This window comes from Culex pipiens, chromosome 3 (genome assembly GCF_016801865.2).
Source record: "Culex pipiens pallens isolate TS chromosome 3, TS_CPP_V2, whole genome shotgun sequence".
Lineage (NCBI taxonomy): Eukaryota > Metazoa > Arthropoda > Insecta > Diptera > Culicidae > Culex > Culex pipiens.
The window spans coordinates 90,664,331-90,679,127 of record NC_068939.1 but is presented as its reverse complement, the minus strand read 5'-3'; the positions used below and the strand labels follow the sequence as shown (position 1 = coordinate 90,679,127).

At 35.8% G+C, this 14,797-nt stretch overlaps 1 protein-coding gene across 3 annotated transcripts in view; it reads right to left on the bottom strand.

The window, feature by feature from the left end:
• The window catches only part of LOC120425129 (tight junction-associated protein 1), an 80,620-nt gene that overhangs the window by 14,000 nt on the left and 51,823 nt on the right, over positions 1-14,797 (bottom strand). For all 3 annotated transcript variants that reach the window (XM_039589553.2, XM_039589554.2, XM_039589555.2), the window contains exon 5: positions 3,092-3,637. In XM_039589553.2, coding sequence (XP_039445487.1) covers positions 3,092-3,637 — 546 coding nt within the window. The remainder of the gene's footprint in view (positions 1-3,091; positions 3,638-14,797) is intronic.

Here is a 14,797-nt window from a genome sequence, read left to right as displayed (position 1 = left end):
TTTTTGTGAAAATATCAGTTAAATTCAGGTGTTCCACAATTGTGGGAGGCACAATAACATCCCACAATTATGGAACAGGCAATTTGGAGGCAGTGTTTTGTTGCTCTGAATGAAATAGTCTTGAGATGCAGTTTTTAGTTTTAAAAGTACTACTTTGACTAGTGAAACAGCAAGAGAATGTCTAAATAAAGGTCTTAAAAATAGTAGGGTAGATAGAAAATATGCATTTGGCATGCTATTGACAAATCAGTAACAACATTTCAAAAGGGCGAAACCTACGATCCTGCCGTTTCGGGAAATCAACATTCAAAATTTTGCAATTTTGATCAATTCCTATTTCCACAAAAAAAGCATGAAAACCATCAATTTTGTCAAAACGTAATAGAAAATAGCAATAATTTCATCATAGAGAGCGATTTGAAATAAATTAAGGTGTTTTTGCTATTAAAAATTGAGAAAAAGAAATTACGCCTTTTTGAAGAGCGCGCCTACATTTTCGCCCCACTGTATTCGCCATCCACTCAACCAAAACAACGGTTTCGCCCGTCAGGTTACGCCACAAAGCAGTAGTAAACAAGAGATTCGCCCTTTTGTTTTTTGTTCATTTTTCGGGTTTTTAAAGAAAAAAGTAGTGAAACAACTATTTTATCATTGTGAAACGTTACAGTCAGTGATAATACAGTGATATTTGCAACCTCAGTGATAAAAAATTGGTCTAGAAAGCTTTCATAAGGAGTCCGATTCAGGCGAAGACTCGTTGAGCCAGGATACACCGTAAGTAGCAAGTTGGTTTGACGATTTAGTCTATATTTAAGTGACGTTCCTTGGTGTGTCCCCACCGGGAGACATGGCACCTGACGACTAGGCGCCCCCGTGACACCATTCTGCCTTCTCAATCTTTGCATAGCTTCAATGGTTACGGAGGCGATGATTTTGTACGGCATTCCTCCTAAACCTTCCTACACTTACTTCTTGTTCTGCAACTGCTCGATCTAGAATCCCCGGATGTCCCAAGAACCGATAAATTATGGACCTTCATGTCTAGATTGTGAAACCAGACCAGATCCGATACTACAATAATTGAAATTAAAATGTTATGTATTTAGGATCATACAAATCTGTGTTTGTTGTGGAATTGTGGTCAGAGACATCTGAAACATACATTTTGATCCATTTTGAGGAGTGTCAGGTTAAATTCACTAAATTATAACGAAAATTTAGTGTTTCTAAATATATGTCGGAACTTGCAGAAAACACTACATTCGCCCCTCGTGATTGGGTGAAACACAAGGGCGGAAACTCAATTTGGTTTATTTTGATTGATGTTGTTGATTAGCTCTTTTGTTTTTTGCTTGTAAAACTACGTATTTTCGGAATTTTGAGATGATGGAGGGTGTTTTAGAATCAGTTTTGTTCGCTTAATATGATTCTGACAAAAACTCAGTTTGTTTACATCTGAGGGTTTCGCCCTTTTGAAAAGTTATTATTGAAATTATCGCAAAAGTGTTCCGAATATGTGGGATGACTGTAATAGAAAATGAGGGTGGTTCACGATTAGGCTGATTTTGAAAATCTAACTTTTCATGAATATTTTACTCTTTCAGAAAGTTTTTAAGCTTGCCAATCCAAGCAACTTTAGAGAAAGCATCTAAGAAAACTTTAAAATAGTAGTTTATGCAACAAGTTGCAAAAAGAGGATTTTTTCAGCACGAGTCGTACATTTATCCAACGAGGTTCACCGAGTTGGATAAATACGAAGAGTGCTGAAAAAATCAAGTTTTGCAACGAGTTCCATACAACATTTTTTGCAATTCCGAAAAACACCCATTGAGTGAAATTTTAAGTCAAATTTTCATGTTTTGTTTTGTTTGTTAATAAATCGTTTGAATAAAAAAAATGTTGAAAAGTGTTACTTTTCGAAACAAGTGCTGAAAAGTTCAACTTTTCAGCACCCATTTCAGTGCTGAAAAGTAGAACTTTTCAGCATTTATTTTGAAAAGTGTTGCTATTCGATTCTGTTATTTTTAGTACAGAAAAGTAGGCTATTTCGTCGTTCAATAATGACAGGAAAAGTAAGTAGTTTCACGACGGAATTGCAAAAAATATGTTTTTTGAACGTAACTGACGTAGAATTTCAGTGTCAAATTTTAGAGAAAAGAGATGTTCGGGTTATTTTTAGAACTCTAAAAAACAAACATTTTTATTTTTTGAAAGGACAATTTGAAACTAAGGGTCAAATGTCACAGCCATGTTTAGGTTAAAAGGTGCAAATTTTAAACAAAAATATTTCGAAAAGCGCAGGGTAAACTTATAGCGCCTGGTTGTAATTGAAAAAGAGAATTTAGCACTACAAACACGGAAAAATCTCAGAGGTATTTTTCTTTAAACTCGAGATATTGTACGATCAGTTCCTAACTGGACTCGGTCGTTGGAAACGACCGTCGGCTCAACGACCGACGAAATAGGCGGTGGGCCAGATGCGGGCATAAAAATGTCAAAACCTCTCCCCCCCTCACTTCGTCTCACCGTCCAGCTGCAGCTTTGTTGACAAACAAACGGAGCACGCGGTCGCATGATGGTGGCATCGAGCCAGAGTTAGGGGTGATCCAGAAAATCCAGCTACCAGCTAGATCCACAATATCTTCATTTGAAAATGTCTAATTTTCAAGGGAAAAGTGTATGGGACCACCCTAACGAAATTCGAAAGTTGTCCAACTATATGTTTTTCCTTGTAATTTTGCCCGCTGAATCTAAATTTGCACTCAGAATTGAGCTAAAATATCAAAGTATTGATCAAATTTAAGTTTCTATGTAAAATTGTCATATAAACGTAAAATATGACAAAAACTAGTTTTTTTGTTGACAATTCAATTCTGAGGGCAGATTCAGAAAAATCAAACAAACAAAAGTGTTCTAAATTCGTTATTGTTTCAAATGTGTGGGATGACTGTAGGTACCTTTAGTAAAACCAAATTAATTCTATGGATCAAAACTTACAGAATGGGTCAGAAACTGTAACTGTACAAGTCTCTAGAAAATAATGCCTTATTTTTTTCATGTTTTTGTTTTGTTAAGATTACATTCCACCTACCGTTCGGCGAGTTCTTGTCCGGCGTGGTCAAAAAGTCCGACACGCTGCTCTTCGTCTCCGAGATGACACTGTCGCTGGACTTGATCAGCTTCATGATGTACGGGCTGTTGTTGTGGGACGGCGAGTTCAGGTTGTTGTTGCACCTCAGACAGAGCGAGTTGTTCGTCTCGCCGCCCTTGATGACGGTTTGCGTCCCCACGTTGTAGTACTTCTGGCCATCGCCCAGCAGGTCGGCCAACAGCAGCGACCCGCTGGTCAACCCACAGCCCACGCTCCTCGTGCAAACACACGTGTCACAGTGCTTCACCGGCGAGTTGAGCAGTGCCTCGCTGGACTTGAGCTCATCCTCGAGGAACTTGGCCATCACCGAGGGGGACACCACCCCATTCTGGTCGGAACGGCTCGTGCGGCGTCCACTCAGCAGGCCTTCACCGAGTCCGGCCAGCGAAATCGAGTCCTGCTGGGATTGGCGCTTGAGTCCGAGTCCTGGTCCTGGTCCTGATCCTCCTCCTCCGCCGGTGTCCTGTGAGGGAAGTGGGTTTCCGTCTGTTTGGTTGAATGACCCCGGAAAAACCGCATCACATGTGGTGGAGGAACAGTTTTAAGGGAGGCAATAAAGAGAACAAGAAAATCGATTAGAGATGTTGTGTGTTTTATGTGGGACATGTGTTAATGGATCCCTGTTACGTGGATGTGCATGGGGATGTAGTGTTAAGGGGAAAAGGTTGCGGTTAGTATCGTTAGACGAGGTAAGGTTTGATTGAAGAAACGTTTAAAAAAGTCAGTAGTTGTGGAAGGTTGAAGTTTAAAACTAAAATTAACAGTGAGTAGAAGTCATGCGTTATTAACTCAATGATTAAATAATCAAACAAACAAACATGAAAACAAATTAATTACAAAGCTTATCAATTGATATGCAAGTTTTAACGAATTTCACACGTAGGTGACAGTCACAAACAAATTACCGTCATTAATTTCGTAGGCTTTGAGGAGCTAACTGTTTTCAACAAGAAATTTCAGTGAGGCAAATTGTTTGAAGTTAAGCCGGCTGACAAGATCAATTTTCCCATCAATTAGGAGCGCACGAGCCGCTAATTGTTGTGGTGTAGGTTATTTCCCCTCCTATACTAGAGCTTAACTCACTCTCCGAAAAGCTTCTTTCACCCTAAATCGACAGCATGTACAAATAACCAAGCTATATGGTGAACCTTTTGTAAGGAAGCTTTGCCTCAAAAGAACGAAGCTATAAAACCCATTCAAATAGCGAAGGTATTCATTTCTCACTCATTCAGAAGCTCAGCTCCGTACGCTGCTGTCTATTTATTTTCGAAACTTGGTGGCATTCCCCCCATTTGAAACCACCCCCAGTTTCCACTAAGAATATCGAAACGCCAAATCATTAGGGTGATCCTTGAAAAATTTGGTAACTCAATACAAATTCGAAAAATGTCGCATTTTTGCAAATCACAACTGAAAATTTAATAAATAAAAAATCAGCCAAACTTTTGCAATTAAATGACTCCGTGGATCACCCTATCAGCCCACGTGCCTCCGGGTTGCAGGTTGAAGGTGGAAGCTTCCAAAATTCTGCCAGAGGGTGAAAGAAAAACGATTCTCGGCGGCAATATTTCTTCACAGCTCGACTTCTGAAGCGATCCGAGTTCCGAGCGGGATTTTCCTTGTGGAAACTTTGGAATGACGGTTGAACAAAAAATAATGTTAGCTCGTGAGCACGATTTAATCGATTGGGTTGAAATTTTGCGGATGGTTTGGGCAGGGGAGGGATTAGGGGGAACATTTTCTCATCAGAGTTTGTCTTGTTTCGAATCGTGCATAATGAAAAATGATACGTTTAAGTGGAAGATACGGGTCGTTTTGCCTTGAAACTTGTTGATTGGAGATTGAGAGCAATTACCTGGCAAAACAGTAATTGATATTTTGCTGTTGATTTTTTTCTGTCATAAAATTCAAGTCATCAAAATGAAAAAAATACGTCACTTTGACGAGATTGGCTTAGTTTCTAAGGCTTTCACTAATTTACATAACTGTGACTGAGAAATTGCAGTCAACTGAATTCTAGATGCAAAACAAATCTGGTCATAATAGATGATGCATTCATCAAACAACGCCACCAAACCTCAACCAAATTTCAGTTAATCTTACCAATGACGAAATCAGTAGGGACGCTGATTCGTCAACTTCTTGAATAAAACAAACATCGCAGGCATCCCAATTACCTTTGTGCTTTTATCCGGAAATCAAAGCTTAGCTCAAGCAAGTTTGCGATACTTGAGCATAATTTCGCGTGTGTACAAACCCTCGTCAAAAGGTAGACGAGGGGAAAGGCTGAGTAGATCATAACGAGGAGTCCCTGGGAATGTCGGTCCGGGTTCTTCGCCGCTCGATGGCAAGATTTTCCTCATTAAGGATAACTTCAGCCTTGCGGAGACGGACCTGCTGTAGGGGGTGTGGTAATGCTATGCTATGTTACGGTGGTACGGTATGGCAACCAACGGTCTACCTGCATTCCACATGCCGGTGCAGCTGCTTAGCGCGCCATGAATATTGCGTCACGTGGAGGTACTGGATTTCTCGCCAGCATAAGCATGATTGTAGCCAAGGTAGGGTAAAGGTTCTACGAATTAAGAGTTAAAACCTGAATTATTTCCCTTTTCAATAAAATTTAAAATTTTCTCGAAGCCTAACTAGTCGTATATACAGTCATCCTACATATTCGGAACGGTTTACAGATCGGCTAATGTTCAAAAAATCATAGAAAATCGATAAGCTTTTCTTGGGATCTTCCGATTGATGTATCGATCGATTGTAAATTTTTACGTTTGATATCATTTTTTAAAGAAAAACATTGACACTTGAAATCCACAAATTCGGAAAACTGTTTTCTTACGGATGTAAACAAACTTTGGTTCTCTCCATGAGTACATATTTTTAACAAAAAAATGATTTCACACACTGAAACCAATAAAACTCAAGCTTAGTGATGTTTTATACATGGCCTGATGACTTTTTTTTTGTGAAAATATCAGTTAAATTCAGGTGTTTCACAATTGTGGGAGGCACAATAACATCCCACAATTATGGAACAGGCAATTTGGAGGCAGTGTTTTGCTGCTCTGGATAAAATAGTCTTGAAATACAGTTTTTTGTTTAAAAAGTACTACTTTTACTAGTGAAATAGCAAGAGAATGTCCAAAAGAAAGTCCTAAAAATAGTAGGGTCGACAGAAAAGCTGCATTTGGCATGTTATTGACAAATTATCACAAAAGTGTTCCTAATTTGTGGGTGTTCCCAAGGGTTTCCAGGAAAGCCTCAGACTGGCAAGTAATTAATAATTACTTTGATTTTTAGCTGGTAATTAGGTAATTCTTTAATTACTTAGTAATTCATGGTAATCAGAGTAATTTTAAGTAATTAATTGGTAATTAAAGTAATTTTTGAGTAATTAAAGTAATTGCTTTTTTTTAAATTGTACTTTTTCAACGAAACTATTTACTTTTTATATATAATCTATTATAACAGTATTTTATTAATTTCAAATAAGAATGAAACACAAAGATTAGAAAAGACTGGTTCTGTATGCCGAAGGCCTTATTCACCATAGTTCTCTCCTAAAACTCTCCTAAAATTTATTTTTATCATGTTGTTTATCGAAGCTGACTAACAACAAAAGGCAACGCCATGACATATTACCCAGCGAAAAATGTTTTGTGAAACCGAAATCTATTCATTTTTATTAAGTAATTATAAAAATATGTTATTTTTTGCAGGAGCATTAGACATTAGAATTGATTATTTTTTTATGCTTTTCCTTCTGATAGGCAGTCAAAACTATTTGCGGTTTATGTGGATCAAATATTTAAAACCAAAATGTACCTAATTATCATTGATAAAAACAAAGATTTCAAGTGATAGCCATTTAAAAATCATAAAAATAAAATATGTATTTTTATTTTTTCATAATCTGCAGAAATTGACAGTCCTGTAATATCTCTCTATTAAGAGCTATGTTATTTTCCCGAAAAATTTCCAAATATTTCTGAGACAAATGTTTCAATGTTAAAAATTAAACTCAGCGAAATCAAAATCGACTAATATTCAGATGCAGAAATTAAATCGAATGTAAATGTCACATTTCACATTATTCGTATTTTCAGTAACGGATTTTTTTTTTCAAATTTGCTTGAGCAAAAAAACATGCAAAGTAATGTCAAACCAATGTTTGAAAAACATTTTAAAACTTAACGTTATTTTGATGAATTTCACAATTTTCATGAAGAGCCGCTGCAAATATTTGTCAAAGCTTTTTTTTTTTGGCTCGAAAAATCAGGGGGCCTTTTTTCAAACAATTTTCATATTTTAATGGCATTCGGCTTGCAATAAACTGAAAACAATTTTAAATTAATAATTAATTATATTAAAATTCATATATTGAAGTAAAGCAGTACAGTATTTTTTCATCTTTTGCAATTGATTGATAAGGGTACGGTTGATTGAAACGTGAAACGTAATGGAATTTCGAATCAGATTATGACCAGGTTAAATTGGCAATAAAGCAAATATTATCGTTCAAATCAATTGAGCAACTTATTTTTTACCTGAAAATGGTATAATTAAATACTAATGCCAATTTTATAATAAAATAAAACAATTCCAAATTTCAAACTTATTAACTCGCTGTAGGATATTATGTAAACATCACCCAAAGTTTCAGCGCCCTCTAGTGCAGGGCATTTTTGACGTTTGATCGCCTATAGCTATTTTCAATAAAAATTATACGCAAAATTCACAATATCCACATTGATACAAAAAAAAAACAAACAGCATAATTTTTGAAAGAGCTATCGAATGAGCTATTTATAAATAATTTAGTTTAGAACCGTAGAAATGAATACTTAAATTTAAATTAAATGGTTTTTTTTTATTTTAGTGAAAAGTAATTAAGTAATTTATGTAATTAATCATTTTGGACCAGTAATTTGAGTAATTAATTGGCAGACTGGCAAGTAATAAACGCTTCTGGAAACCCTTGGGTGTTCCGAATATGTGGGATGACACAAATACAAAAAAAAACATATGGGTCATTCCGCCTCAACTGTAAACAAAAAAGTACAAATTCGAAATCGACAAGCTCAAATTTGGTGGAACTGTTGATACTATCAAAACATGTAAGAACCCTGATTATGAACCAAATTGGACAACCCCTTCTTTTTTGGCACTGCTCCAAAGTTTTGCGATTTTCTTAATTTTTTCAAAAAACTTTTTTTTCAAATTGCCATTTCTCGGAAACAAAAAATGATAGAGTTAAACTTGACAGCTATTTTTAAAGGAAATTGGGCGCTGAGTTAAATGGCCTCATCAGATTTTCGATTAGAATCCAACTTTGATGCATTTTGCGCAATCGAAAACTTTACAGGCAATTTTCTCAGTATACATGCGATTTAATTTATATATAACGTCAAAATCGCGTTCCCCCCACGATTTTCCATAAGAATCAATTTTTCGATTTTTGGACGAATTAACTGCCCATGTTTGCATAAATGTCCCATATGCAATTTCGTCACTTTTGAGTTATTGATACAGTTTGGTTCAAAATCGTGTGCTCTTTCAAAAGAGCCTATAACATCCATTACTTTGTTCTAGAAATCAGGAGGAAATCCAGTTTATTCGTTAAAATTTAACACGTAGCCTTAAGTGTGGGACAAACTTCAAATGCGTTTTTCTCAGCTTGCTGTTTTTGCATATGGGACATTTATGCGAACATGGGCAGTTATTGTGGATTTAGCTCGTAGCTGGATTTTCTGGCATCTTCTCACGGTCATTGGAAACGATCGTGGATAGACCTAGGGGTTCCCAGTTGGAGTGAAAAAACTCAATTTATAGAAAAAATATGGATTAAAATTTTGCTTTTTTATCACTTCCCCGACATCAGGAATAATTGTTTCAACATGCTCGCAATTTTTTTATTCGGTCGGAAAAATATTATTTTTCTTGAAAAAACTTTCATTTTTAATCACATGATCACCTCTAATTCTGGCTCGATGCCGCCATCATGCGACCGCGTGCTCCGTTTGTTTGTCAACAAAGCTGCAGCTGGATGGTGAGACGAAGTGAGGGGGGAAGAGATTTTGACATTTTTATGCCCGCATCTGGCCCGCCGCCTATTTCGTCGGTCACTGAGCCGCCGGTCGTTTCCAGTGACCGAGTCCAGCTAGGTACTGATAGTACAATAAAATCTCTTGAGATAACGATTTTCAAACTTGCAGTTGCAGAATTTACCTACCACGTTAAAATTACTTTTAAAATATTAAAACATCTGTTTCTTGAGAACGGATTTTCTGATCGATTTGATCACTTGGGTAAAGTTTTTGGTATTGCTTAGGATTTTCCAGAAAAAAATACTTACGCATAGGAAAACAATACATTTTTTTCAATGGACTTTTCTCACACTAAAAATAATTGTGCAGAATAACAATTTTTGAACATCATTTGAACTACCGTCAGTGCGGTAACTATGGTTCAAAAACGATACACCTCTCATTATTTTTGAATAACAAAAACAATTTAAATGATATTGAATAACTCGTACCGTAGGATTGTTCAAAAATAGATTACCAACATTTTCCGAAAATATTATGGAATTTGACGAACTCTTCCTTAAATGCCACTAGTTTGTAAATTTACCCAATCTCACTCCTTAGAGGGGGTGAGGCTCAAATACAAAGATAGGATAAAACAGGTTAACCAAAAGTGATTCAATCTCAAGGGAATCGTATTGACATGCTACAATGTTGGAAGTGGAGATTTTCAAATATTGAGGTTGTTTTTGAGCAACTTTAAAAAGGATAATTAATTTTTTTTTGTTTTTTTGGGAGGTCATTTTTGGCCAAAAACGTATTTCAACTTTAGACAGCTGCCAAAATAGCAGGATTGGTTTTAGGAACGTAATTTTTTCAACAAGGTTTCTTAAGATGTCCCCGACACAACTTCACCCCCCCAGACTCAATGTCACCCCCCACTGACGGTATGGCACGGGTTGATCAAAATTTATTTCGCAGTGTTGCCAATTTTTCGAAAAATATCTCGTTTTTTTTTCTCAAATTTGCAATAGAAAATTTCAAATAACTGTTTTCAAGTTAAAGCCACCTGAAATTGATTTTTTGTGTGGATAACGTGATGTTTTACCTCTAGAGCTTGACCATTAGCATGTCCCATTTTGAGGTCATGTCGAGGAATTTCAGGTGCTCACTTCTTAAATGATAGATTATGATGTTAGGAACAATGTTTTCGTAGACAAGAAAAAATAATAAAATGCTTTCTCGCACCCCCTAGTCGATTTACTGAACAAAGACACTTTTTTGATCAAATTTTCTGAAATCGGTTGGAATCAATACAAAAACCGTTTCGTTCAGGTGTGTATTATCTTCAAACGATAGGTTTTTGTCCATAGATTAAGATGCACTATCAATATTGGACCAAAACTTAAGTTTTTGGATTCTTCCAAGCGGATTTATGTAAAAAAAATCGCATTTTTTCGAATTTTTTTTCAGAAATGCTCATTTAATTTATGGTAGCCTATTTTTCTCAGTAAAACCAATACATGCAGCTTGTAGGAAATTTCATGGCGAACATTTTTCCCTCTGAGAAAATGCAATTTCGACACTCCAGAGCCAAGATATTTGAGTTTTAGTGAGAAAAAAAGTGCCAATTTTCAAAATTTCTCAGAATTCAGAAGCAAGGCCTACTAATTACACGATGTTGCAAGCATGTGTTGCAAAGGTCAGGGTATGCATTCTTATAGTAATTTTGGCCGCTGAATCCGAATTTGAAATCAAATTTCGTGGAAACAGTGATGTTTTGGAGCTACACCCCTTTGCAATGTTATTTGCGTGTTTAAATCGCTGCAATTTAAATAGCTTGCAAGTTCGGTCATACTTTTTCCTCGGTTTTCGTACCACTTTGATTGTTATTTTACTCACAGAACTCTTTATGTTTAATGTTTGTTTACGTTCTGATTATGTTTTAACAATGTGTTTAGCAATTCGGAAATCGCATATTTTTATTTGGCGGGGGAAGTTAATATTGATTTATAAAAAAAGAATATCAGAGAAAATTTTAGGAAAAGTGGCTGCATTTGGATGAATTTGTTTGGAAAATTTGCATTAAAATAAGTTCTGGAAGACATTTCCGAACTTTTTTCATAAAAAATATGTGTTACATCCATCAAAAAATGCTTCAGAATTTTTAGTTTTCTCTATTCATTAATCAATCCTTAATTCTAGTAAGGGACCATTCATAAACCACGTGGACACTATGAAAGGGGGGAGGGGGGGGGGGTTCAGCGATTGTCCACGCTCCATATCAATAAGATTTGTTTCGTATGGAAATTCGGGGGGAAGGGGGTCTGAGATTTAAAAAAATGTGTCCACGTGGTTTATGGATAGTCCCTTAGCCCCCGCCAAATAACAATATGCGATTTTTTCGAATTGCTTAAGATAATCAAAACGTAAAAAACAATAAAAAGCTCTGTGAGTAAAATAACAATCAAAGTGGTACGAAAACCGTGGAAAAGTATGACCGAACTTGCAAGCTATTTAAATTGCAGCGATTTAAACACGCAAATAACATTGCAAAGGGTTGTAGCTCCAAAACATCACTGTTTACACGAAATTTGATTTCAGATTCGGATTCAGCGGCCAAAATTACTATAAGAAAGCATACCCTGACCTTTGCGACACATGCTTGCAAAATTGGCACTTTTTTTCTCACTAAAACTCAAATATCTCGGCTCTGGAGTATCGAAATTGCATTTTCTCAGAGGGAAAAATGTTCGCCATGAAATTTCCTACAAGCTGCATGTATTGGTTTTACTGGGAAAAATAGGCTACTCTAAATTAAATGAGCATTTCTGAAAAAAAAAATTCGAAAAAATGCGATTTTTTTTACATAAATCCGCCTGGAAGAATCCAAAAACTTAAGTTTTGGTCCAATATTGATAGTGCATCTTAATCTATGGACAAAAACCTATCGTTTGAAGATAATACACACCTGATCGAAACAGTTTTTGTATTGATTCCATGCGATTTTAGAAAATTTGTTCAAAAAAGTGACTTTTTTCAGTACATCGACTAGGGGGTGCGAGAAAATATTTTATTATTTTGTCTTGTCTAAGAAAACATTGTTCCTAACATCATAATCTATCATTTAAGAAGTGAGCACCTGAAATTCCTCGAAATGACCTCAAAATGGGACAGGCTATTGACCATCTATGAAAATTTTGTTTCCAAAAAGATCAGAAACTTTCCTATAAATTAGCTTCAAATACATTGATAATTGGACCATTGGTGGTGAGAAACAGCCTCTGAAAAAATTGCAAGCAGGAAAAATGAGCACCAAAATAGCATCAGATTTTCAAGAGACGATATCTCAGTAAATTTAATACGTAACCTTGGGCATTTTCAAATATGGTTACGTCTTTAAAAAAAAACCTTAGAAAAAGGCGGCCGATTTCAATGTGAAAAAATATGGTACAATTTTTCGATTTTTCGAATAAAGATATTTTCAAATTTTTCAATTCAACTCAAACATTTCGTACGGTCGAAAATAAGTGTCCTTTTCAAATGTTGAGGTAAATTTGTTTAAAGATGTAACTATTTTTATAAAAAAAGGTTCTAAGTAATACATATAACTAAGAAAATCAGAAAATCAAATTTCAAAAGAATTTGCTCATGGATTCTGCAATAGTGCAATAGAAAAAAAAAAACATTTCTCTGCTTTATTTAATAAATATTCTATTATCTATTCTTTTAAGTCTTTTATTCGAACATTTAAGCGAATTTAGAACAATTCTTTCTAACGGAAAAAGACAATTTTTAGGAACGATTATGGTTCAGAGAGGCTATACATTAGCCTGTCCCATTTTGAGGTCATGGCAAGGAATTTCAGGTGCTCACTTCTTTAACGATAGATTATGCTGTTAGGAACAATGTTTTCGTAGACAAGAAAAAATCATAAAATACTTTCTCGCACCCCCTAGTCGATTTACTTAAAAACGTTACTTAATCCACCCTTAGGTGGTTGGTGCCTTCCTCATATTTAGAGGGTAATGCCGACGACGTCGGTAATGCTATCCAAAATAGATACAAAAAGGCGGACCTTTCAGTGTTCTATCAACTTGATTCATTATTCATACCATCAGATTGGGTAGTCAGATCTTCATAATTCAGGGCACTTATGTGCTTATAACTTTTGATAGGGTTGTCAGATCTTCAATCTTTTGAACTCGTTGGAAAGGTCTTTTGATTACCTATCCAACGACAAGTCGCATGATAGATCCGGACAACGTTTTCATCGAAATATATGAGATCCGGCCTCTAAAAAGTTCATAAATAACACTTAAGTGCTTATAACTTTTGATAGGGTCGTCAGATCTTCAATCTTTTGAACTCGTTGAAAAGGTCTTTCGAATACCTTTCTAAAAATGTATAACATGACGGGGTTTCTTACAAAAACCACCCTTTTTACAATCTTCCGGACTTTTGTTAAAATCGTTTTTTTAGCATAACTTTTAAAGTACTTAACTAAACTTCATAATTTTCAATAGCGACTTATGGGACCCCAAGACGGATCGAATGAGACCAAAACGGTCCAAATCGGATCAGCCAGTGCCGAGATAACCCAGTGCAAATTTTTTTGATCAACATCCCACCACACACACAGACATTTGCTCAGAATTTGATTCTGAGTCGATAGGTATACATGAAGGTGGGTCTAGGAGGTATAATTGAGAAGTTCATTTTTCGAGTGATTTTATAGCCTTTCCTCAGTAAGGTGAGTAAGGCAAAAAGTCCGTTTTTTGAACAAATTTTCTAAAATCGCTTGGAATCAATACAAAAACTGTTTCGATCAGGTGTGTATTATCTTCAAACGATAGGTTTTTGTCCATAGATTAAGATGCACTATCAATATTGGACCAACACTTAAGTTTTTGGACTCTCCTAGGCGGATTTATGTCGAAAAAATCTCATTTTTTCGAAACTTTTTTCCGAAATGCTCATTTAATGTAGGGTAGCCAATTTTTCCTAGTAAAACCAATACATGCAGCTTGTAGGAAATTTCATGACGAATATTTTTCCCTCTGAGAAAATGCAATTTCGACACTCCAGAGCCGAGATATTTGAGTTTTAGTGAGAAAAAAAGTCGAATCTTAAATCAAAATTTCGTGTAAACAGTGATGTTTAAGAGCTACACCCTTTTGGAATATTATTTGTGTGTTTAAGGTGAAGCCGTTGATCATTTTCGAAGAAAATTGATCATCACTGTAAAATATTCTGTATTAAATTCAATTTAACGAGTTTCAGCACCAAAAGGAATCAGCATGTGCCGGTTGTTGCCTTCTTGAAGCCACTGAAGGAATTTTTTTATCTAAATCAATTCTTATGCTAGATTTGGAAAACTGGAAACAACGAAGAAATCCATTTAGTTTCATGATGCAATCACTAAAGATATCTGAAATATTTCTTTATTGTTCTGAAACTTGAAATAATATTTTTTTTTGCATTGGCCTAATAGAATGATAAAAGGTGACCAAATTCGCCACCTCTACCCCATTGTATCACGTGCAGCCTGGAAGAGGCCCTCGCCGGTCGGTATGCTTCTTCCAAGTGGCAACAATGTGCTGAACAAGAG